General features: G+C 38.9%; 1 protein-coding gene across 1 annotated transcript in view; it reads left to right on the top strand.

Annotated features, from left to right (window-relative positions):
* RIPK2 (receptor interacting serine/threonine kinase 2) overlaps positions 1–25,458 on the top strand; it is a 330,649-nt gene that overhangs the window by 206,544 nt on the left and 98,647 nt on the right. The window contains exon 4 of the mRNA XM_085605314.1: positions 16,068–16,222. Within this exon, the coding sequence (XP_085461440.1) occupies positions 16,068–16,222 (155 nt within the window). The remainder of the gene's footprint in view (positions 1–16,067; positions 16,223–25,458) is intronic.

The raw sequence follows: 25,458 nt of genomic DNA, 5'->3' as shown, positions 1-25,458 counted from the left end.
TTTAGGCCAAATGATAATTTTAAAAATATTTTTTCTACAAAATTGCAATGGTAATCCAGTAAAATGGTAAAATTATTTTGTCCAGATCTTGCCAAGTCTCTCTAAAATTTAGGTTTCAGGAAGATTAGATAGGAATTTGCTAAATCAAAAGGCAAACGTTGTTTGAAAATCAATTGGGAATCATTACACAGTGTCCAGCCTTTTTCACATTTTAGATAAACTGTGTAATGTCCAGAAGTAACAGTAGGTCCATCATGGAAAATTATTGCAACAGTTACAAAAGTTTTTCCTGAAATTGATAATTGCTGTCCTGTAAACTTCTTTATTAAAGTATCCAATTTTGAACCATCAGCTCTACATCGTTGCATCATTAAAATTACATACTGTCCGTATTCCCTTAAAATTAATGTTGAAAACATGTCAGAATTACACTCACCACATTTCATGCTATGATTAGCATCTTTAACTAATTTTGCAAAAGTGACTGTTTTACTCTCTGGCAATGTCAAATAAATAAACCTTTCATTATCAACAATAGAGCCACATATATTATAACAATTATCACAACTATGTTCCCATTTATAAGAGAGACCAAAAAAAATGTCAATGGGAACTCCTTCTTCTTCCACTACCTGAAGAAAATACATCAAAAATTCGTGTGCATCTTGCTGTTCATTTTGAGAAAACTGTGTTCGTCCTGAACATACATCTAAAAGTTTTCTAATATCAGTAGCACTTTCTATTTGAGTTTTATCTTTACTCAGCTTTTGAAAAAGGAGACTGAGCTCTGAACAGAATCTTTTTCCCTGATTTACTATTATCTGCTCTTGCAAACTTTCCAGATAAAATGCAACATTCAGCACTACATTAGCGTAGCAGTTGACACCAGAGCTATTTTCAAAATGACATCCTACAACCTGTTCTTCATTGTCCTTTTTCTTTTTGCTTGCAATTACATCACTCCTCTTTTTTTCCTCTTCTCTATATCTTCATTACAGATATTCTCATTTCTCCTTTTACGAGAAACTACACGTTTCTCCAACACAGGATACTGACCTAAATGAGGAGCATAGCTTCTTCTTAATCTATTATACTCGTTTACACAGTTTGTATCAGCACTAACTTTTGAGTCATCAAAGTCTATCATGAATAAACCTGATAATGTTTTCACTCGTGACAAAGCTACATATGCCATACCTTCTTTGAACACAGTTGAACCAATGTTCACAAATGCACAATCTACAGTCAATCCTTGAGACTTGTGGATAGTTACAGCATATGCTAGAGAAAACGGAAACTGCTTCCTACGTACATATAAGTCTTTCACAAGCATAAAACGAACTGTACAACGACAAATATCTTTAACTTCATCTATCTGATCAAATTTTATCTGTAAACATTCAATTCCTTCTTTTTTCTGATAATTAATAAAACCCACAACTCTTCCCATCGCTCCATTCACTAAGCCTTTCTCAACATCCAAATTTCTCCTTAAAAATACTCTACAGTTCATGCAAACATATAGATTTTTTTCTAATCCTGCTGTTTTGGAGATGTTCTTCTCTAGTGAGTCCAATTTATTTTTCAGTTTGCCTGTTACTGTGACAGTAATTCTTCCATCCTCAATTTTGTCCACTGCTTCCAATTTCCTGATCTCTTCCTTTTCCAATTTCAAAAGCTCCTCATTAAATATTGAGCATTCACGTAGAGTTGGCATTAAGCAGATGACACTTTTGTTTTCTGCAATATTCTTGTATATTTTCTCTGCAACTATTTCTTCCTTTGGAAATAAATTATGTAGCAGCCGACTCTGTAATGCTTTTTTCCCAACTTCTGTGAGTAGTCCAATTCTGATATCTTTCAGAATACTTCCATATTCTTCATCGTTTGCTTGCCTCATATTAGTTGTAAGTTCCTTGTACTCAAAGAAGGACCAAATATTTGTATTTCCAATGCTTCCCAATGACTTCTTCGTGTCTTCATGTGTCACAGTATTAAACACTGGTTGTCCTTTAACTGGAGTAAGTTGCAAAAGATCCCCAAAAACTATGACGTGTTTTCCACCAAATAACACGTCATAGTCTGTCTTCAAAATTTGCTGCATTCTTAAATGCACAAAGGCAAGCATTAAGTTTGATACCATGCTCACCTCATCAATAATGAGAACTTGCATCTTCTTCAATACTCTTGAAACTTCCAAGGATGCTTCTCCAGTTAGCTTGTTGAATTGTATTTTGTTCTCATGCTCCACTGGTAACATTAGCAAACGATGTAAGGTGATTCCTTTTATGTTATATGCTGCTAACCCAGTTGGAGCAGTAACCACACAAGACAAAGTAGAATCCGTTTTTTGCTTTAGGTAGCTTCTGATGACTTTAATTAGGAAACTTTTTCCAGTGCCAGCTTGTCCGCTTACATACATCCTGATTGGATGAAATGATGTGCATGAGCACTCTTTTTTTTCATGTAGAAATCCGTGATCAATTTTGTTTTTGATCTCTTCATAAATGTGTTGCTGCTCTTGATTCAGTTGTCTTTCCAAATTTTGTAAGTCTATAAATTCTTCTTGAGCTTGATTCATAGCCGTTTCCACTTCATTCATGGCTATTGATGCTTCATTTTCAACGATTGGTTGTCCTAGGGGATCTTGACTGAGTGTTCCAGAACTTTGGCTGTCCTGAGAACTGTCTCTAGCTATTTCTGCTGCAATTGTAGTTTCCTGTTCAATTTCTTCATTTAACATTTGCAGATAAGTTGAGAATGTACTGCATTGTATGCTGTCTTTGCAAGCATTAAAAGAATCTTCATAGCTCTGGAATTCTCCCAGTAGTTCATCCTCTGTACGCCATGGTTTAAACAACTGTAAAAGAGCCAAGTAGTAAAATTCTTTCTTGTCGGTAGTGTCGCAACTCAGCTTCCGGTGATTTATCAAACGTCCTTTGGTTTGCTTCACCAAACATCCTTCTTCACCAACAACTTTATATTTTCCACTGTTGATGTCTTCTGCAGCTTTCCGTGAATAAATGTAGTTCTGAAACACTTCATAGAGACACATGTTCTCCAGATGATGACTTCTCTTGGGATAATATGTGTCCAACATGTTTGTTTTCAATATATCTGTACTTTCTGGGTCATTCTCAGCCAAATATTCAATTTCTCCCACAGATTTCAGTACCCGATTTCTCATTGCTGCAAGGCCTAAACTTGCCCAAATTATTCTTCTTGACTTCGAGTAGAGACTTGCAGAAGATAACCTATCTGAACATTCGTAGGATCCAATTTCTCGATGCGATAACATCTTCAAACTGAAACTGTACAGCTTCTTACTGACAGTCTTCTCGTGAGAAATCTCTTCCCACATTTCCTTCAATTCTGTTTTTTCTGATTTCGTAATGTAAGACGTTACATATCGTGCAACAGCAATGGAATTGTCAGCTACATACTGTATATCCATGTTAGCGTTCCACATGGATAAAATGACTGGGTTGTAGTCATTTATATTTTTTGATTCTTCTTTTCTTTTAAGGTTGTAGGTATTCTTAGGTGATTTTCTTGTGATAGTATGTCTCACAGCTGACATAAAACTGTTGACTCTTCCATTTGAAAGAACAGGTCTAGGAAATCCAAATCGACATTTAGTGTAGTATTTTTCTTTGCTCTTGTATTTCCGTCGACAGTATTTTCCACACCGATGACTTTGGAAACGTAGAACTTGCTCCTTTAACTTGTTCTCTTCTGTGCTTTTTGGTATACCACATGTTGCATATTCTTCAATGTAAGATAACACTGCTTCATCAGTATCTGTTCCAAACTTTGGGGCATCCTTGATCCACAGCAGCATATGAATATGAGGAGCACCTCTTGCCTGGTACTCTTTTCTCCAAAAGAAATCCACTACTTCTCCAAGGGGTGGATTTTTTTTATTGCAGATGAAGGACATCATAGCCTCAAATCTATGATTGAAATATCTGCAAACATTAACCGGATCCAATGAGCACAGTTCTCCTGCTGTCTTGTATTCGATGTTTTTAATGTTTGAATTGGCCTCTCGTAGAAAATCCAGTAAATCATCCCAAGCGTACTCGGCACAGCTTAGGGTAAGGAACCATGTTGGTGTTCCTAAATTGCGTAACATGCATTTTAGTTCACCATGGCGTCGGTACCAATATTCATTTGTCCCACGCTGACAAGCCATCAGATTGATCAGTTGTGTTTCCAAATGATCATCTCGGTGCTGCACTTTCTCCATAAAATCCTTAGCAGACACATTTTGTAAATGTACTCCACTTTTTAAAATGTGATTTACTGCATAAGACAGTGCAGACAAGTCGCTTTCAAATAAAAGATGGAACAAATAAGGAATACTTTGTCGAAATCTGGGATCTTCAGCATATAGTCTTGTAGTCCGATACTCTGAAGCTGGAATCTGTTCTGGACGTTCATCGTATCATCCTCCTTTTCCTTTAGGAAACAGCTGGGGAAAACATCGAGCTTCCAAGCTCTCCTCCCATACACTCACGGGATTTCCTTTTGCTTTCTTCATCTGAAAGAGATCAATATTGTCTCCCATAACTTCTTTCGAATGGAGAGGATGTATGCTAAAATGTTCATAAATTTCTTCTTCCTTTGACTTGTCCACTTTTTCAATTTGTCCAGTTGGTGTTTCTGTGTGTTCTTGAAAATCTTCTTCTTCTTCTTCTTCTTCTATATAAATTGATTCATACCATTTGTTATTTTTTTTCAAATACAAATTTGCTCTTTGTACTTTCCGCACATCTACCAGCTCCTGCCAAATCTTCTTATTCTTTGTAGGTACACCATTAACCAGAATAATTAATGGTTCAGTTTCCAAAGTATCCGCATCAATAGTTTCCATATTTTTTTTCAAATCCAAGGGCAAATACACCACTCTACCTTTTAAACCTCTCAGTAAATCTGAAGGAGGTAATTTACCAGTTTTGGGCTCCATACGTACTATGGTCTGGAACGGATGAACACATTGAATGAGTATAGACTCATATGTATTTAATTCAGAAAGTTCAGCAGGAATAGCATCCAATTCTAAATTATTATGTACAGCTCTGGTCGGCATTCTATTTTCCTCTAACTTGTTGTAACAGTATTTACAAATACGCTGATCTTCACCCAATTCAAAACAATTTTCAAGAAATATATATGTGGCAAAATCCATCCACTTATAATTATCTTCATTTTCACTCTTTCTGTAGAGATCAACATTCCTAGTTTGTTTTCTATAATGAGTTCTGCGGCAACAAATACAAGTAACATTTGGTCTTTCATTAGAGACTATTGCAAATTTTGTTATGTGATCATTAAATGTGTTACTTACAGAGGGTTCTACATTCTCTTCCACTTCTGCCTCATTTACTGTGTCCTTCTCTGCACTGTTTTGTTCAGGACCAAAGTAACAAAACTGAATTTCATCAACAACCTTCTCTACATCTGATACCGTTCCTCGGAACAGAGCCCTATTCAATTCATTTAACTTTATTGCTGGACTTTTGGCAAAATACAACCGTCTCACAAACTTTCTCATTTCAGTATGATGAACAGCCAGCATCCTAAAATGATGGAAAACACTATTGCACACTTTTCTAGATAGACAAGCAAGAGAATGACCCTGCAAACCAGTATTCTCTCTCACTCTGCATGGATCCAGACTTTGAAGCACCTTAATCTTTTGTTTTACACTTTTTTTACTATATTCTCTTAGAAACTCTCGAAATCTGTCAATAGATTCCTGACGCACAGTGCAAATACTACTACAATTCCAAGTGTACACTGGGGCTTTAGGACGTCTCCCCATTGCCTCATCTGCCATCACTTGTACCTCATCTCTTGGAACCATTATCTCCTTCTCCATTATGCAACCATTTTTTACTTCGTATGAACGACCTCTGGTGTCAACTGCATGCAGCAAACTATTACTTTGAAAATAGCTCTCTTCATTAAAAAAAGGTTCACTACTTGAACTATGCATCCACTTTCCTAAAAACACTTTACAAAAGTTTGTTCTGTTCACTACTCTTTTGCTTTTGCTTTGTGATTTCAGTACATTAACCATTTTATCTAATGTACGCATCCTATTCAAAATTAATATGAATAGTTTCCTTTTTAATTCTAATGCTTTTGCTGCAATGGCTTCAATTTCTTTTTTTCTCTTGTAATATTTTGCCTTTTGCTTATATTTCTTTACATCCTTTATCAAATTGGACATAACTCTTCTCTGAAACATTTTTCTACGTATCTCTTTAAACGCTGTTTTTCTGTTTATGTTAAACTTTTCAATTGCAGAAGGTATATTTGCATTAACTAAATTCTCAATTTTTTGCTGTTCTCTGTTTTGTTACATTTTTCCGAGGACAGACATTTTGTACATTTTTCTTTGTTTTGAATATTTTGTTAAGAAATTGTTTTTTCTGCTTACCAGAAGATTTTTTCTTTTTCCCAACATGAGCATCTTCTACTAACTTTGGTCCTCCAGTTGTCTTCAAATATAGTTTTTTTTTTAGCGTTTTTTGAACTCGAGATTTTGTAGGCATCTTAAATTTTGTTCACTGTTCTTCAGCAATACCTGAAAAAAACTAAAAAAAAAATCCTTTATTGTATTTAAATATATTACTACATTTGTTTTCACAATAGTCACAAAACAAAATTTCTTTGCCAATTTGAATGCACACAAACTGCTCTTTTTTTTGGGCAAGTGAAAATCTCTTTTACAAACTGTCACATTATGAAACCACTTTTCAGATTTTTTAAAAAGCTCATGTCCACAGTGCTACACTCCAGCAAGGGCAACCAGCCTTAGTGAAGCTCAATGTATTTGCATTACAGACTGAAACCTGAAAACCCCACTCGCTTGTAAATACTTTGCATGACTATACACGGCAAGCACATGGGTGTGTGCTAAGACTCTGCTTCTTCCCCCAAAAATTCGCTCCCCCTTTCCATCTAATGCAACTGTGAAATCACCAGAGCAAGACGCAATAAATCTCTGCCTATAATTCCTCTATGCACACAGAGTCATGTTTTCACATTAGTCCCAAAACGAAATTTCTTTGCCATTTTGAAAGCACACTTACTGCTCTTTTTTTTTTGGGCCGAGTGAAAATCACTTTTACAGACTGACACATTATGAAACCTTTTTTAAAAATTTATTTAATTGCACATGTCCAAGCTGTTTTTTTTTCAGACCACCACCATGTGTATTCTCTGTGTCTGCCTACACTCCAGCAAGGGCAACCAGCCTTAGTGATGCTGAATGTATTTGCATTACAGACTTAAACCTGAAAACCTCACTGGCTTCTAAATACTGTGCATGACTATACATGGCAAGCACATGGGTGTGTGCTAAGCCTCTGCTTCTTCCCCAAAAAATTCGCTCCCCCTTTCCATCTAATGCAACTGTGAAATCACCAGAGCAAGATGCAATAAATCTCTGCCTATAATTCCTCTATGCACACAGAGTCATGTTTTCACATTAGTCCCAAAACGAAATTTCTTTGCCATTTTGAAAGCACACTTACTGCTCTTTTTTTTTCGGGCCGAGTGAAAATCACTTTTACAGACTGACACATTATGAAACCTTTTTAAAAAATTTATTTAATTGCACATGTCCAAGCTGTTTTTTTTTCAGACCACCACCATGTGTATTCTCTGTGTCTGCCTACACTCCAGCAAAGGCAACCAGCCTTAGTGATGCTGAATGTATTTGCATTACAGACTTAAACCTGAAAACCCCACTGGCTTCTAAATACTGTGCATGACTATACATGGCAAGCACATGGGTGTGTGCTAAGCCTCTGCTTCTTCCCCCAAAAATTCGCTCCCCCTTTCCATCTAATGCAACTGTGAAATCACCAGAGCAAGACGCAATAAATCTCTGCCTATAATTCCTCTATGCACACAGAGTCATGTTTTCACATTAGTCCCAAAACGAAATTTCTTTGCCAATTTGAAAGCACACTTACTGCTCTTTTTTTTCGGGCCAAGTGAAAATCTCTTTTTACAATTTGAAATCACTTTTACAGACTGACACATTATGAAACCACTTTTTTTTCTTTTATTTAAATGCACATGTCCAAGCTGTTTTTTCAGACCACCACCATGTGCATTCTCTGTGACTGCCTACACTCCACCAAGGGCAACCAGCCTTAGTGATGCTGAATGTATTTGCATTACAGACTTAAACCTGAAAACCCCACTGGCTTCTAAATACTGTGCATGACTATACATGGCAAGCACATGGGTGTGTGCTAAGCCTCTGCTTCTTCCCCCAAAAATTCGCTCCCCCTTTCCATCTAATGCAACTGTGAAATCACCAGAGCAAGACGCAATAAATCTCTGCCTATAATTCCTCTATGCACACAGAGTCATGTTTTCACATTAGTCCCAAAACGAAATTTCTTTGCCAATTTGAAAGCACACTTACTGCTCTTTTTTTTTAGGGCCAAGTGAAAATCTCTTTTTACAATTTGAAATCACTTTTACAGACTGACACATTATGAAACCACTATTTTTGATTTATTTAATTGCACATGTACAAACTGGTTTTTTTTCAGACCACCACCATGTGCATTCTCTGTGACTGCCTACACTCCACCAAGGGCAACCAGCCTTAGTGATGCTGAATGTATTTGCATTACAGACTTAAACCTGAAAACCCCACTGGCTTCTAAATACTGTGCATGACTATACATGGCAAGCACATGGGTGTGTGCTAAGCCTCTGCTTCTTCCCCCAAAAATTCGCTCCCCCTTTCCATCTAATGCAACTGTGAAATCACCAGAGCAAGACGCAATAAATCTCTGCCTATAATTCCTCTATGCACACAGAGTCATGTTTTCACATTAGTCCTAAAACGAAATTTCTTTGCCAATTTGAAAGCACACTTACTGCTCTTTTTTTTTAGGGCCAAGTGAAAATCTCTTTTTACAATTTGAAATCACTTTTACAGACTGACACATTATGAAACCACTATTTTTGATTTATTTAATTGCACATGTACAAACTGTTTTTTCTTCAGACCACCACCATGTGCATTCTCTGTGACTGCCTACACTCCACCAAGGGCAACCAGCCTTAGTGATGCTGAATGTATTTGCATTACAGACTTAAACCTGAAAACCCCACTGGCTTCTAAATACTGTGCATGACTATACATGGCAAGCACATGGGTGTGTGCTAAGCCTCTGCTTCTTCCCCAAAAAATTCGCTCCCCCTTTCCATCTAATGCACCTGTGAAATCACCAGAGCAAGACGCAATAAATCTCTGCCTATAATTCCTCTATGCACACAGAGTCATGTTTTCACATTAGTCCTAAAACGAAATTTCTTTGCCAATTTGAAAGCACACTTACTGCTCTTTTTTTTTCGGGCCAAGTGAAAATCTCTTTTTACAATTTGAAATCACTTTTACAGACTGACACATTATGAAACCACTTTTTTTTCTTTTATTTAAATGCACATGTCCAAGCTGTTTTTTCAGACCACCACCATGTGCATTCTCTGTGACTGCCTACACTCCACCAAGGCCAACCAGCCTTAGTGATGCTGAATGTATTTGCATTACAGACTTAAACCTGAAAACCCCACTGGCTTCTAAATACTGTGCATGACTATACATGGCAAGCACATGGGTGTGTGCTAAGCCTCTGCTTCTTCCCCCAAAAATTCGCTCCCCCTTTCCATCTAATGCAACTGTGAAATCACCAGAGCAAGACGCAATAAATCTCTGCCTATAATTCCTCTATGCACACAGAGTCATGTTTTCACATTAGTCCCAAAACGAAATTTCTTTGCCAATTTGAAAGCACACTTACTGCTCTTTTTTTTTAGGGCCAAGTGAAAATCTCTTTTTACAATTTGAAATCACTTTTACAGACTGACACATTATGAAACCACTTTTTTTTCTTTTATTTAAATGCACATGTCCAAGCTGGTTTTTTTTCAGACCACCACCATGTGCATTCTCTGTGACTGCCTACACTCCACCAAGGGCAACCAGCCTTAGTGATGCTGAATGTATTTGCATTACAGACTTAAACCTGAAAACCCCACTGGCTTCTAAATACTGTGCATGACTATACATGGCAAGCACATGGGTGTGTGCTAAGCCTCTGCTTCTTCCCCCAAAAATTCGCTCCCCCTTTCCATCTAATGCAACTGTGAAATCACCAGAGCAAGACGCAATAAATCTCTGCCTATAATTCCTCTATGCACACAGAGTCATGTTTTCACATTAGTCCTAAAACGAAATTTCTTTGCCAATTTGAAAGCACACTTACTGCTCTTTTTTTTTAGGGCCAAGTGAAAATCTCTTTTTACAATTTGAAATCAATTTTACAGACTGACACATTATGAAACCACTATTTTTGATTTATTTAATTGCACGTGTCCAAGCTGTTTTTTTTTCAGACCACCACCATGTGCATTCTCTGTGACTGCCTACACTCCACCAAGGGCAACCAGCCTTAGTGATGCTGAATGTATTTGCATTACAGACTTAAACCTGAAAACCCCACTGGCTTCTAAATACTGTGCATGACTATACATGGCAAGCACATGGGTGTGTGCTAAGCCTCTGCTTCTTCCCCCAAAAATTCGCTCCCCCTTTCCATCTAATGCAACTGTGAAATCACCAGAGCAAGACGCAATAAATCTCTGCCTATAATTCTTCTATGCACACAGTCATGTTTTCACATTAGTCCCAAAACGAAATTTCTTTGCCAATTTGAAAGCACACTTACTGCTCTTTTTTTTTCGTGCCAAATGAAAATCTCTTTTTACAATTTGAAATCACTTTTACAGACTGACACATTATGAAACCACTATTTTTGATTTATTTAATTGCACGTGTCCAAGCTGTTTTTTTTTCAGACCACCACCATGTGTATTCTCTGTGTCTGCCTACACTCCAGCAAGGGCAACCAGCCTTAGTGATGCTGAATGTATTTGCATTACAGACTTAAACCTGAAAACCCCACTGGCTTCTTAATACTGTGCATGACTATACACGGCAAGCACATGGGTGTGTGCTAAGCCTCTGCTTCTTCCCCCAAAAATTCGCTCCCCCTTTCCATCTAATGCAACTGTGAAATCACCAGAGCAAGACGCAATAAATCTCTGCCTATAATTCTTCTATGCACACAGAGTCATGTTTTCACATTAGTCCCAAAACGAAATTTCTTTGCCAATTTGAAAGCACACTTACTGCTCTTTTTTTTTTCGGGGCAAGTGTAAATCACTTTTACACACTGACACATTATGAAACCACCATGTGTAACTACAACAAAAACAATTCCCATTTCTATTATTCATTTCTTAAGTTACCACATACATACCCTCTCAAACTGTAAACTCACCTTTAAAATTAGTTAGTTGTGAAAGAAATGTGACACTCAAACAGCAGATTATCAGAGCCAGGATCTCTGTTGTGTTCACCTCTCTCCTCTCAGCAGAACCAGATAATGGCAAACTTTCCCTCTATTTTTCCACACATATACATGTAAGTTTCAAATCTCAGTGCTTCCCCCTTTTTTTCACATGTAATCACACATTTCTATTGGTTGAAAACGAACCCTTTTCCAAAAGTACCCTGCCCCCAACTTGACTTCTGCCTAGTACCCTTCCCCCAACTTGACTTCTGCCTGCTACCATAGCAACAGCTCATGGAACACTGCTGTGTGCAGTTAGGTCAGAAGTTCGACACACAATGTTTCAATTCCACAGAGCAAGAGTGCTTGACTTTTCAAACCTAACAGCAAATCCATAGTACTGTTCTTTGGTTACACATTTTTTTGTACCAATACAAAACATGCTTCTATTAATTTTCACATACAGCCTAGTTTTTATTCTAGAATGGTATGAAACAGCCAATCAGTTCTTTTTGTTTTAAAAAAAATATGTATGCCTCCATTTCCAAACTGTCTTTCTTTTCATATTGCCATTCTACTGAAAGACACCTCCTGAGTGCATCCAGATCTCCTTTGAAGATGTTCACAGTGTGGATTGTAGGGCACAGCTATGTCTTCTGGAGTGAAAAGTTTGCAGAGAAAACAGATATGGTGAGAGACCTTGCTTTGCCAAATGTAGACATTAAATGGATTGGTCAGAGAGGGTTAAAGTGGCACCAATTGATGCCATTGGTGAAATCCTTCATGCAAATCCAACACCCTGACCTCATAATAGTGCACTGTGGTGGCAATGACCTAGGCACTTTGACTGGGGTAGGTCTGGAAATGCTTATGAAGGACACCTTTGCACAACTGTTTTCACTTTTCCCTAAAACTGCCTTTGTGTTTTCCAACATATGCCAAAGGCAAAAATGGAACTGGTCCAATCATTTCTGTCCACAGATTGACAAAGCAAGAAAGCACGTCAACAAATCTGTTTCTGCTTTCCTCCGTGACTATGGTATGGGTGCCATTTACCACAACAACTTGCGTTATGACATGCAAGACATTTATAGAGGAGATGGTGTGCACTTCAATGATGAAGGGAACAGAGTCTTCCTCTTGAACCTTAAACTCTGCATCGGTACTTACTTGTAGGTACCACTAAAAAAATGACTTCATAAACACAACAGCTCTTTTTAGAGCTCCCTAATATCTAAACTCTTAAATCTGCTTTTCATTTATTTATTTTTATTTTTTTTACCGTACGCTTACCGTAAGCTTACCGTACGCGTACCCCGTGATTTTTTTTAAAATCAATAAATGTTTTTTTTGTACTTTTCTGTCCTTCTTTGACCCCCTTACAAATGTTAGGGGGTCTGTAACTCTCCTCATTGCCCCCTTTCCTTGTTTTCACTCTTTTTTTTCAGAGTGAAATACACAAAATGGCGGCCGCCGCTTCCTGGTTTCGGCCGATTCGAATGTTTACTAAGATCTAACAGCCAATCAGAATCGCGCTCGCGCACGCCGCCGTACGCTTACCGTAAGCGTACGGTAAGCGTACCGTAAGCGGGCTCAGATATATATATTGATTTAAAGGCTATTTTCTCAGAATCTACTGAACAGATTTACACCAAACCTACAAAAGGCACTTCCTTGACCTAGGGACTACCTCTCTGCCAAATTTTGAGTAATTCTGTTCAGCCGTTCGGGCTGTAGCTCGTTCTAAAGGTCCTATGGAAAAATGCATGGGAAAAACGCGTTTTGGGACCCCCCTTTTATCTCAGCCCCCGCTTGACGGATCCCCCCGAGACTTTCAGGGTAGGAGCGGAGCGTAGCGCCCCACCTATTTTGAGAAATTCGCGACGATTCGTCGACCGGCGCCAAAGTTATTCAAAATAGAATGTTGAGGTTTTCCTATGGAAACGTGGTCCTAACTATAACTACCTACTGGCGACCGCCAGTAGGTAATATATATATATATATATATATATATACACACACACACACACACACACACAAACATATATTCCTCCAACAAGACCGTTCTGGTCGAAACGTGTTGGTTAACAATTGGTGATGGCTGAAATCTAATGGAATAAATTAGCCTGAAAACATAACTCCTGGAGTGCGAGTATAATTTTTGTTGGAGGAATATTTGTGGAATTCCATTCCTTTTCGCGATACTTGCCCCGGTCAGAGGAATCCTTTATTGGAAAATATATATCTATATATACAACACTGCGGGGTTAATTTGCCCATAGGAGGCCTCAACGAGAAGGTGCTGAGGACACATCTAGGTGCAGACACAGGAGACATACCTTGAGGCAAGTTTGACTACAGGGGTCTTCCTCTCTCACCCTCCTATGTGGCAATTTGTTCTGCTACCTAGGGCTTGAAACTCATAAGCCACATAACATTGGAGTGTGAGACAGGTCACCCCATACAGTGGAACCCTCTCACCATAGTCTGGTAAGAGTGGAACCCGCACTTTTTTCCTTTAGGTCCTGATGAATGCCATGGACCCAACTGGGCCAACTGGTACAAACATGTCGACCACACTGACCACGGTGAGGGGATAATAGAATCCCCAACACACCGATCACTGATTTTAATCACCATATAGATGCCAGTCACATTAAAATTAATTTGACATCTATAGGGCCCCCACTTAGTTTAAAGGTGCATCCCTGTCATCAGGTGTATGCCCGCCCTCTATCAAACCAAGTTTTTAGACGGAGAGGACTGGTCAATGATTAAGCATGACACCAGGTGGTGTGTGAAACAAGTCTTTCACTTTTAGTGAGATGCCTGCACTCACAATCTAACGCTTTAGCACCCTAGTCACTTAACTGGGAGCGGCCCCATTTGTGTTAAACATGTGTGTGTGTAACCTGAAACTTTGAAAAATGCACTTTAGTGCTTTTTCAGAGTTTTTGCAAATTACCAACCAGTTTAATTGCTCGGTAATTTGCGGCCCCAAATAGCGAAATCACTATTTCAAAGTGCTTCTTGCATTGCATTTAAGGAATTCCTTTAATGGAATCACAATTCAGGAAATCGCAAGAAATTGCGGTTTCCTAAATTGTGCGTCCCCAATGCTTTCATGCACTGCAAAATGGCCTTTTGCAATCAGCTGATTTTTGCGAATCGCACCGTTGCGCTCGCAAAAACCTTTGATGCATGTGCCCCTAAGAGGAGATCAATGCTCAAGAGAGACATTTGGACATTCATCCCGATACGGGGTGGATTCTCACCAATGCTTCTGGGCCTGGTGCTCAGTCATCCAAACGCCAGCTGTCCTTCAAGGGAGCCTTTGATATGCCAGCTTCATCCAAGCAGTGCAAGAAAGCAAACAAGGCTACAAGCATTTTGCCTTTTGCACATCCATCACCTCACCCTGTTCCACAGTGCTCACCTTTTCCTCCTGCTTCTTCAGGGGACCCCCTTTCCCTTTAACCACAGGGGTCACCTCGCTCAGACATGGGAGCGGACACCTTTGATACTCCTCCCCACCATTACTACTGCTAACATGGCATGAAGTTTTTGCAGAAAGGTAAGGGATTTCAAGATTATCTTTGGTAGGTGTAGGTGATAAAAGCCTACTTCTATAACTTAAGAAAGGTCTGAATACATTCAGATTCCTAGACCTTTACTATACAGACTGGGGTTTGGTTGGACGTCAGGGAAACAAGGTAATCTCCGTGGACCATAGCATATGTGGAGTCCTAACTAGTGTTACCACCGAGATTGACATATGATTGATTCACACACCTCCATTAGTTCATCACAAACAGATCTTTTCCAAAATATTTTTTTTTCCTTTTCTGTTGCGGGGAGTTTGTGGGTAAATTGTAAATCATCAGTATATTCGTAATATGTGATGCTTCGGAATTGGAACATCTTTCATTAAGGCCCCCATCTAACATTAAAAAGTGGAAGAGGTAATACAGCCCATTTTTTCAAAACACCACAATTCAAAGATTTCCTTCTGGATCTGAAGCTTGAAATTTTCTCATTAGATCAATTTTAAGGAGATTCTCAGTACAGGGACACTCACAACAATGCTGTTAACTTATACAATGATAAGTGCTTTGTATGAGAGTTGAACGATGTAGCAGAACATTGTAAAAACGAGGAGTACATTTGGGCAGGTGGCAGTAGACGGTTTGATTAAAGGTGGTGAATCTTGGCTTGTTCCCTTGTAGGCTGAAGAAAATAGATAGCTATTATGGATGAGAATAAATAGAATATTTCAGTTTCTGATACAAAGAATCTGAAGTGCAGTTCAAAAGTGTCAACCAAAATAACCAGAGAATGGGTGATATAATGACAACATGATATCAACATGCTTGGATTCTCAAAAAACTCATGGTGCAAGTCAAAGAAATACCTAGATAAATATCTTGGGTGTTGAACCTTCCTGAACTGATCATTTAAAGTGCACAGCAAAGTGTTCCAGTTTTACTTTCTATTGTTTACTTGGCATCATCTGTTTGTAACGTTGACATATGTAGTTTTACAATACATATCTTCCTGGTTACCAGTTTCCATAGCCAACGCATGAGAGCCTAGAGATGGAGCATTTGCTGAATGCAAATGACCAAATAGTTGGGGAACATATGGCATACTGTAATTTTATTTGTTTTCAAGATTGCAGATTTTGGCCTCTCAAAATGGCGTATGCTGTCATCATCACAATCAGCTCTGGACACCTCTTCAGGAGGAGGAACTATCATCTACATGCCTCCAGAAGATTATGAACCCAACAAAAAATCACGAGCAAGCGTGAAGCACGATATATACAGGTGAGGTGATGTAATAGGCAGTGGAATCAAGAATGCCTGACCTAATGCTAAGTTCACTCAGCCTAGTAAGTCAGAGCTAGACAACATTTAAGCAGTATGGCTAAGCAGAGTGTAGGAATACATTATATCTGGTAAAAGAATGAATTCAGTATATAAATTTATGCAGTTTACTAGAGCCTGCGGTGAGACTATATCAACTTATTTTTTTTCTTGAAATATATTGTTATTGATTCCTACATCATAAATTGGGAAGTACTTTTATAGTGTAACCAAATACAATACGCTCATTGAAACATCCAGCGGTAAACAAAATGAACAGTCGCCGGTCGCAGTGAACAAGTGCAAACATTGGTATCTGACTAGTACGCAGTATTCACGGACAGTATTGTCAAAAGCCTACACATAAAAATACAGGAGTCCTATGTAGGATCCAGGATGGTCAGCCTGGTAATGTAACTTTATATACACAGGAGGCATCAAGATGGCATGGAAAACATACAGTTGTGTGCTAATCACATATGGGATATTGGGGATATGGGGAAACCAGAGTATTTAAAAGAAAGACCATGACTCTTAGAGCATTTGTATTGTACATTCTGGGTCCTTAAGACTTGGTGTACCATCTCGCTCCATTGCTGCCAGAGTGAGAGTATGGTTTGGCAGAGTTTTAGTGAATGAAGGCGCCCCATTTTTGTTCAAATTTATATGCATGATAGCGGAGCCTATAAATTATCCATTCGCAGAAGGCTGTTTCTGCCATAGCCATTGACCAATATCAACATTCTTAATGCAGTTGTAAAATGGGATTTTAAGAAAGATGCAGTAGTGAAATATAATTGTAGTGGCTGTGGTCATCGAGATTTAAATATAAAAATATTTAAATTAATAAACAACGTAGAACTAGGGCCTCCTGGATCACAGGTAAGGACTTCACTATCTATATTGCCCCATTTGCAACCTTCAACTTTTGCAGCCACGCTCTGCCAATAAAGTGGCCCACTGCCTTAGGATCTGGTAAATTTTTCTGTCAGCAAAGATTCACCCAAACTCTATTACTGTACAAATTCCTTTTGCAAGAAAGAGAGACCTAGGCCATGCCATTCTTAGAGGACTGCAAAATGGCCTAAAACAAATGAGTCAGTGATTTAGCTCAATTATGACACATTTTCTCTCTTCCTCTTGAACTACCAATCCAGTACCTCTGCCAGTTGTAACTGGCCGAACCTAAATTCGTCATACGAGCACCTCGCCTCAGAGAGTGCAATCCTGCTTAGGTAGATTTCAAACCCAGGCTCCTATTTTATGTTCACTTGTTCCATGACCATCTGACTTGTACTCCTGTTAGCAAGATGCCATTCAAGGAAATATTCCTGAGTCTTTAACGTTCGTGCTAGTACCTAAGTCTTCATTATGTGTAGGATTCTCCATTAGCTGGCCTGGTCATGTTCTTACGAGTCAAACTAGATCCCTCTCAGTACTCTGCAGTCACCATGCTTTTCTTGCTTGTTAATATCCAAAATAACCCTTATTTCACCCATGGTACCAATACATGAAGTGAAAAAGGGTCTAATTGCCACAACAATTGATGAGAGGAAATGGCTCAAATGAGAATTTAAGATGGTTACAGGAAACAGTTATTTCTGGTATTGCTACTGCTTTTGCTAATTACAGTTTGTAAAAGGTTTACAATGCAGAAACTTTCAAAATCACACAGACTTTTTTTATGTTTTAGTAATATGTTTTGGAGCAGTAGGAGAAACCACTGACATTATTGTCTGAACCTATCTCTGAAATATCCCAACAATACAAATCTAAGAACAATGGATTTATTATAACCTCCTTCTGTGGGAGAAATATCAAATCTAAAAATAGAATTTGGCGAGATGGAAGAAGAAAAATATTTTCTAATTAAAGAACAGCAGAATAGAAACAATTCAGGAATAGATAGTCTAATCAGAGGAATGAAAATGAATAGGCCACATGCCTATAAACTTCAGATTAAGCAGCATTCCAATCAAACAAGCCAAAATCACTGATAAATTTGAACAGGCCAACATAATCACAAAGTCCCCTCTTTTTGCGCACTGGGTGTGACCATCACAGAGGAAACAGTTCTGTCTGCACAATTTTCACAATTCAAACAAGGACCTTAAGTCTAACATCATTATTCCTGGTCATGCTGGTGCAGCGCAAAGGTTGCTCACCCTTTACATGTCCCAAATGTCACAGACACTTGAGAACCACATGGTATGAAAAGTGAAATTAGCACATGATTCATGTATGGTCTAACAAATTAATGTTAGTGTTGCACCTGACATATATTAAAGAGTGCCTTCCCGGTAGGACTAGAGAACTTACTTGCATAATTGTCTTGCTTTGAATTAGTGTGGTTAATAAAGAATCAACTTCATTTAGTAGAAATATGTATTCACCATAGAGATTAAATGTAACTTTCTAAATATGAGTGCTACTTCCTGTGAATAACATGTAACAAATCGAAACAATGATTAAATACTTCCTTACATATGTAGAATGTAATCATGCTAGAAACAACAATCGATTTATTGTATTAGAACTGTATATTCATTTCTGTTTATATGTGCACATGCATATCAAATGGATACCATTGAAGGTAATGCTAAACTTAACATAAGTAGGCCTGTATTTCACTATGCCGCATAAAGCTGATTTAATTTTTCAGCTAACTCAACATTTCTTGCAGGTATTTACACGCATTGTTATTTTAGAACAGATACATCACTATACTAGAGATAGGGGGACTGATGCGTTCTGATGAGACGCAGAATGGAAAAAACCCGAACAAGCCTCATTTACATTGTTTGCCGTATGAGGCAATAGTGACCAACTTTTAGGAAGTCAAAATCTTGAGGCTGCAGGGCAATTTTTCTCGACCCTCTGCACCTCTTGAAAACACTGATCTATATCTGCAAACATGTCTCCATATTCTAACAAAAAAATGAGACAAGCACCGCATTTTCAGCAGCTTAAATCTAAAGTTCTTGTGCAGCACACCAAATAAAAAACACATTGAAACAAAAGAAACAACAAAAATGGAAGCAATTCAGACCTTCTGATGCAGATTTTTCATTTTGCGTCCATTTTCTAAACAACGCCCTAACTTGTGACTTCAACAAACACACACATGATTTAGAGAAATATGAGAGGCAACACAAAAGAAAGGTGTATGGAAGTAGTACAGTTCAAGCACAAATGTTCGATCCACACGAAAAATTCGCAGTATTCAGATGTTCTTTATTCCAAGGCGTAGTGCAACAATGTTCACAGCCAACGCGTTTCGCCCCAACATGGGCTTTTTCAAGGCTGTTTAGGGATCATACAAAAATATGGGATGTATCCTTACTTGGTACACATAGAGAATTCAATTACAAAACATCGTGGAAACAAAAGGAAGTAAGAGAAAGAAACGTTTAGGAGAAAGCAATCCGAATAAACGAAAAGAAAGAAAAAAGCATGCTGATGACAAACAGGGAAAAAACAGCAAGTTGTTTCAAGAATATAGGTGCAGAACAGACCAAGCTAGTGAACTGCCGTGAAATGACTTAGTGACCCAAGTGACCCGTGTAAGACGTGCGAGAAACTGAACTAGCACAATAGCAACAAAACGGCTAGATCATGTGACTAGACAAAGTTGTCAAAAAGGAAAAACACAAAAGCTCAAGGTCTTATGCCGTGATAAAAACACCTCATTAATTTTCCCAAGTGAACAAGAATCTGAAACAAACACGGACCCAATAAAAAATAAAACCAAGGTCGAATTTTTAAGGAGAAAAGAAGCGAAACGAGAAGCGCTTACCACGCAATTTTAAACGTAGATGCACAAAGTGTGTTCCACAGGTACTGTAGCATACAGTGTAGGTAGAGTCTATAAATAATAAGGGCACGAATAAATAATTTCCTGAAGAGAAATTAAGGTCAGTTGTTCCTAAGGCTCAGAGACATAGAAATTCACTCACCAAAATGAAGAGTAACACGCAAATGCTCGTAAGTCATAAAGGGAAGTACGTCAGGGATGAGAGTTCTCAAGGAGTCCTAGTAGCGTTAGGTCTAAGGAGGGAATTAGATGTCAAAGTTGAAATGCTAATTGTTTCGTGAGAAACTACGCGTAGGTATAATCAAAGGGCTAATATAGGCCCAAATGTAATACAACAACGCCCTACCTATAAACGGGCCTATTATATTCGTTAAGGAGAGTGAATAGCACAACAAACTCTTAGTTAAGCATGAAGAGTTGGATGCGAGTACAGAGTGCTGCTAAAGTGAACCTAAGCAAAGAAAGGCTAGACCCTACACATGGAAAAAACTCACCAAATAAAACATTATTCGTTAAGAAATCCAATCGTATTATCAAAAGTTTACACCAAAATCGTCAGTCAGTCAGGAAAAGCTGAACTGCACGCATGCGAAGCCCCCATAGACAAAGCAAAATCTCGTAAGTTGCGCTTTACCGTAAAACATAATTGTACAATTAGTACTGCTCTTCTCAACCATATTCACAGCCTGCGTATAATTGCATGATGCATGATTGTCCTACCCTAGTTAGCAGTCAAACAGCCATCATACGACTTTAATAGAGCGTTTGGCTGAAGTACATCTAATGTAATCGCAAATTTGAAATAGAATAAAAAGCAGACATGCTGAGTTCTCAGACCAATGCTTACTTGGAGTGTAGTGTTCCAAGGTGTACCTTAGGGGGGTCAGTAGCGCCGTGCTCGCCGTCGTGTCAGAACGGTTACCAAGGGAAACACAACGGTAAGCCTTATATTTTGGCGCCAAGGCGTGTACATCCGGTATGTTCCCGATAAGGAGTATACACTAGACCGTGTATGCATCCTGAGTACTCCATCTTGGAGGAGTTCCGGTTTCCAAATTATGATGTCATTTCCTATATCCGGCAAGCAACAAGCTATCGGACGTATATGCTGCGCCATCTTTGAATGGTTCCCGTACATGGTCATTATTGCTACGATAGTGTAAACATAGTCCGAATAATGACCATCGTCACTTGAAACATGGTGGTAGTATTATGGTTACGTGAGGGAACGGTATCCGTCCAAATCGGAAAGGTTTGTCGGAAATAAAACGGTATCGTTAATTTGTATAGTTCCGGATGCATAAAAATCGAAACCGAATGGTATCGAAAAGGGACAATCGTGAACATTTAAAACGATAATATACTTATATTTCTGCAAAGTAGCTGCAGCAACTAGCAATACAAAATCATGTCTATAACCTGTTAGGAATAAGTATGCGTAATAGAACATGTGAAACCTAAAGAAAGTGCACTTTAAGCAACACATGCAGTAAGGGCATTAACAAGACGAAGGTACAATGAGTCTGCGTCACGTAGACGCGAGGGGCCTCCAATGAGTAAGGAATTGAGCAAAGAAATAAATTGTGCAAGATACAGCAAAAGCGACTGTAAAACAGTCATATGAGGGGGACACGGTACGTCCTAAAAACATTTTTCATTGGATCCAATGTGTACAGAAAGGTATTGAAGTCGTATCGGCAATAGTTTTAAATCATACGACTCGGACAATGCCCAGAGTCCGGAAGGATATGAGACCAAAGAGTAACAAAGGACGGAACAAAAGGCATGGATGGGGTATAGCCACACCTGTGAAAAAGTGTATTTAAGTCAGTTAGATAGTACAGCCAACAAGAATAAAACATAAATGAAACAGTACAGACAGAGAGGTTGCGAGTATATTACAGAGTACGATTGTGTTACATGTCATACATGGACAACACATCACAAAATTCACATTGTCCAATTTATACACAAAAAACATAATTCACAAATAGTGACATGTTACATGTCCAGACACATAGGTATTTCAATAAACGTTTTGTCTTTCTAAGCTGTACAGATTTATAGAAAGTAATGCATTTCGTTATCACTATTGAAACCTAGTGTAACCGCTCGCAAAGTACAAATCCATCTTGCCTCCAATTGTCTGAGTCTAAGTTCCCCATCCCCACCTCTGTTCATTGGTAGAGCCACGTCAATGCCATGGAATCGGAACCTAGACCTATCCACTCCTTCTGTACAGGTGTGTGAGACTAGAGCATACGTAGTGTCTCCATGTAAAGCTGCTCTGCGATGTTCCTGTATGCGAATTTTGAGTGGTCTCACAGTGCTGCCCACATAGATTTTGTTACACCCACAGATCAAAACATACACCACATAGCTGGAAAGACAGTTAATGAAGTGGCGAATTGTGTAACGTCTGTCTGTGTTGAACTTGAATGTAAGTGTTTTGTTACATCCCAAATGGCAAAAGTTGCAAGAACTGCAAGTATAGAAACCAAGAGGTTTTTTGAGCCAGTTTTGTTTGGGGGGCTGTGGCAGCGTGTAACTGGGGCATAAAGCGTCCCTGATGGTTTTACTTTTCCTGAAGGTCATGGAGGGTCTGGATGTGATGATGCTATTGACCCCCGACGCTCCCTTAAGAATTGACCAGTGTTTGCCCAGTATCTTAAATACCTCATGGTTAAGAGTGGAGTGTGTTGTGATGAAGGCAAGTCTTTCTTTGTGTTTAGTGGTGTTCTTGTTGGCATTGTGGAGTAAGTCCTTTCTATTTAGTTTTGCCGCCCTATTCTTTGCCAACTGTAGGATGTCATGTTTGTATCCCCTCTGTTGAAGTCTATTCAGTGTTAGTGTGGTTTGGGACTCAAATTTGTCATCTTCACTGCAGTTTCTGCGAATACGCACCAGTTCCCCAAATGGGATAGCTTTTTTGGTGGATGTCGGATGGGCACTGGTGTAATGAAGTATGCTGTTGACTGCAGTATCCTTTCTGTGAAGAGTGCTGTGTACTTTCTTATTCTGGACATAGAGTTCAAGATCCAGGAAGTGTATGGTTGTTTGGGACAACTCCATGGTAAAAGCAACATTGAAAGTATTATGATTCAGGAAAGTAAAATACTCCCTAAACTCAAGTTCTGTGCCGGTCCAAATGATAATAATATCTTCAATGTAGCGGCCCCAGAACTGAATGTGTCCGATCCATTCAGATGCCATACGTGACCAGGCATGCATGTGTTCCACCCACCCCATAAACAGATTTGCATATGAGGGTGCACATTTAGAACCCATTGCGGTACCTTGCTCCTGCTTAAACCAAGTGTTGTTAAAAAGGAAAAAGTTGTTGTCCAGGATTAGGTCAATCATGGATTTGAGCATGTCGTTATGTTCCAAAAGAGTTGCCATTCTGTTCCCAAGAAAGAAGTCAACAGCCATGATGCCCAAGTCTTTCCTGATGCATGTGTATAGTGAAGTTACGTCTAATGTGGCAAACCACATGCCATCCTCCCATTCCAGATCTTCCAATTTATTCAGAATATCTGCACTGTCCCTGACATATGATGGTAAGTTAATGACTAGGGGCTGTAGGAAGGTATCCACAAATTGGGCCAAGGCTTCAGTCATTGAGCCAATGCCCGAGATAATAGGGCGGCCAGGAGGGAAGGGTTGTTTCTTATGTACCTTGGGTAGTAGGTATATGCAAGGAAATCCGGGGTTCCGAACGCTAAGAAATTTGTGTTCAGTCTCTGATAAGAGCCCAATCTCTTTCCAGTGTGAAAGATGGTCATTGATTCTAGTGGAAGCTGTGGGACAAGGGTTAGTAGGGAGCCTAGTGTAGTTAGTAGTGTCATTGAGCTGTCTAAGAACTTCCTTCTCATAGTCATCTCTATTCATGATCACTACATTGCCCCCTTTATCTGCTTCCCTGATGATGATAGAGTCATTTTCACTAAGTTGTTGTAACGCTATCCTTTCAGCCTTAGTGAGGTTGTCTTCAATATGCCTCCTAGAACGTGTATGTAGCCTATCTTCCAAGCAGTAGAGGTCGCGAGAAACCATTTCATAAAATGCATCAATGCTAGAAAGATGTGTGCCCTGTGGAGTAAATTTGTTACGAATGTGTAGGCCACTGTCACAAGAGTAATCTTGTCTAATGTCAAGATCTCATAATATACTTTCAGTCGTGGAATCATTTTCATCATCTATTGAAAGTAGTGTGGCAACATTTTGAACATGAGAGACTGTGACATCTGTGTGTATTGTAGCCATTTTCGTCTGCTGATATTGAAAGTTGTCCAATGAGAAATGACATTTTAGTTTGGCATGACGAACAAATTTAAACAAATCCACATGTAATTCTGAAAAAACACCCTGAGAAACAGGGCAATATCCAAGTCCTTTATTAAGCACGTTTTTTTCATGTATTGACAAACTATAGTCAGATAGATTAATTACCAGATTCTCTGAGACCAAGGCTCTGTTTGTATCAGAAGAAGTAGCAGCCCCATCACCCATTATCGTTTGTCTATTTGACTCTTTTGGTAACGAGTCAGAACCCTGTTCTTTTCTTGCATTTTTCCTCCTTCCCCCTCTCCTGACTTTTCTTTTGCTTTCTTGTTTCCAATCCTGAAGCGCAGGACCTCGTCTAAAAAAGTCGATGTACTTGGTCCCTGTGCTCCCTCTTCTGGTGGTCCTTCTCGTTTACTCTCATCAATAGAGGATGGATCAGAACTCACGCTAATATTGCAGATGCTCCCTGTGCTGGCTGTGGCAGAGGCGTTCGACTTGGGGATTTGAATGTTGTCAAATTTGGCTGCAAAAGTAAACACACGACCATTGTCGTAGTCCCTATCATCGCGTATGATTTTATGTAGTTTTCTATTTTTGACTGCCTTCTGATGTAAGTTAATTTGTTCCTTAAGAATTGCATAGTTCTTAGTAGTAGCCTCCGCTAGATTTAATAGTTTGATGTCATCCTCAAGGGCTTTTATTTCAGCTTGTAACTTGATACATTTTCTCTCTGCATGGGTTATGAGAATTTTCATCATATTAAATGAAGAATTGTGCAAATTATCCTCCCAATCTGAGAGTAAGTCCGGGTCGAGATCATCAAAACTAGGGAATGTCAGTATTCTTAAGCCTCTTGGTGCCTTTTTGTTCTCTAAATACCTTTTAAGAGTGACTCCGTCCCACCATTTGGACAATTCGTTCTTTTTGAGTCTCTCAAGTTTCTGAAATTTTACTTTCAAACCCTCTTTAGGGTTACTGCCATTAGAAACGGCTTGTACAATCTCTTTATTCTGTTTGAAGAGATCCTTAGCTAATTCTTCCCTGTTATCATCAAAACTCATGGTTAACCTGTTAAGGGTGCGTCAGGCGTGCGCTC

This window comes from Triturus cristatus, chromosome 5_1 (genome assembly GCF_964204655.1).
Source record: "Triturus cristatus chromosome 5_1, aTriCri1.1, whole genome shotgun sequence".
Classification (NCBI taxonomy): domain Eukaryota; kingdom Metazoa; phylum Chordata; class Amphibia; order Caudata; family Salamandridae; genus Triturus; species Triturus cristatus.
The sequence above is the reverse complement of the archived record's forward strand: the minus strand, read 5'-3'. Positions and strand labels throughout refer to the sequence as shown.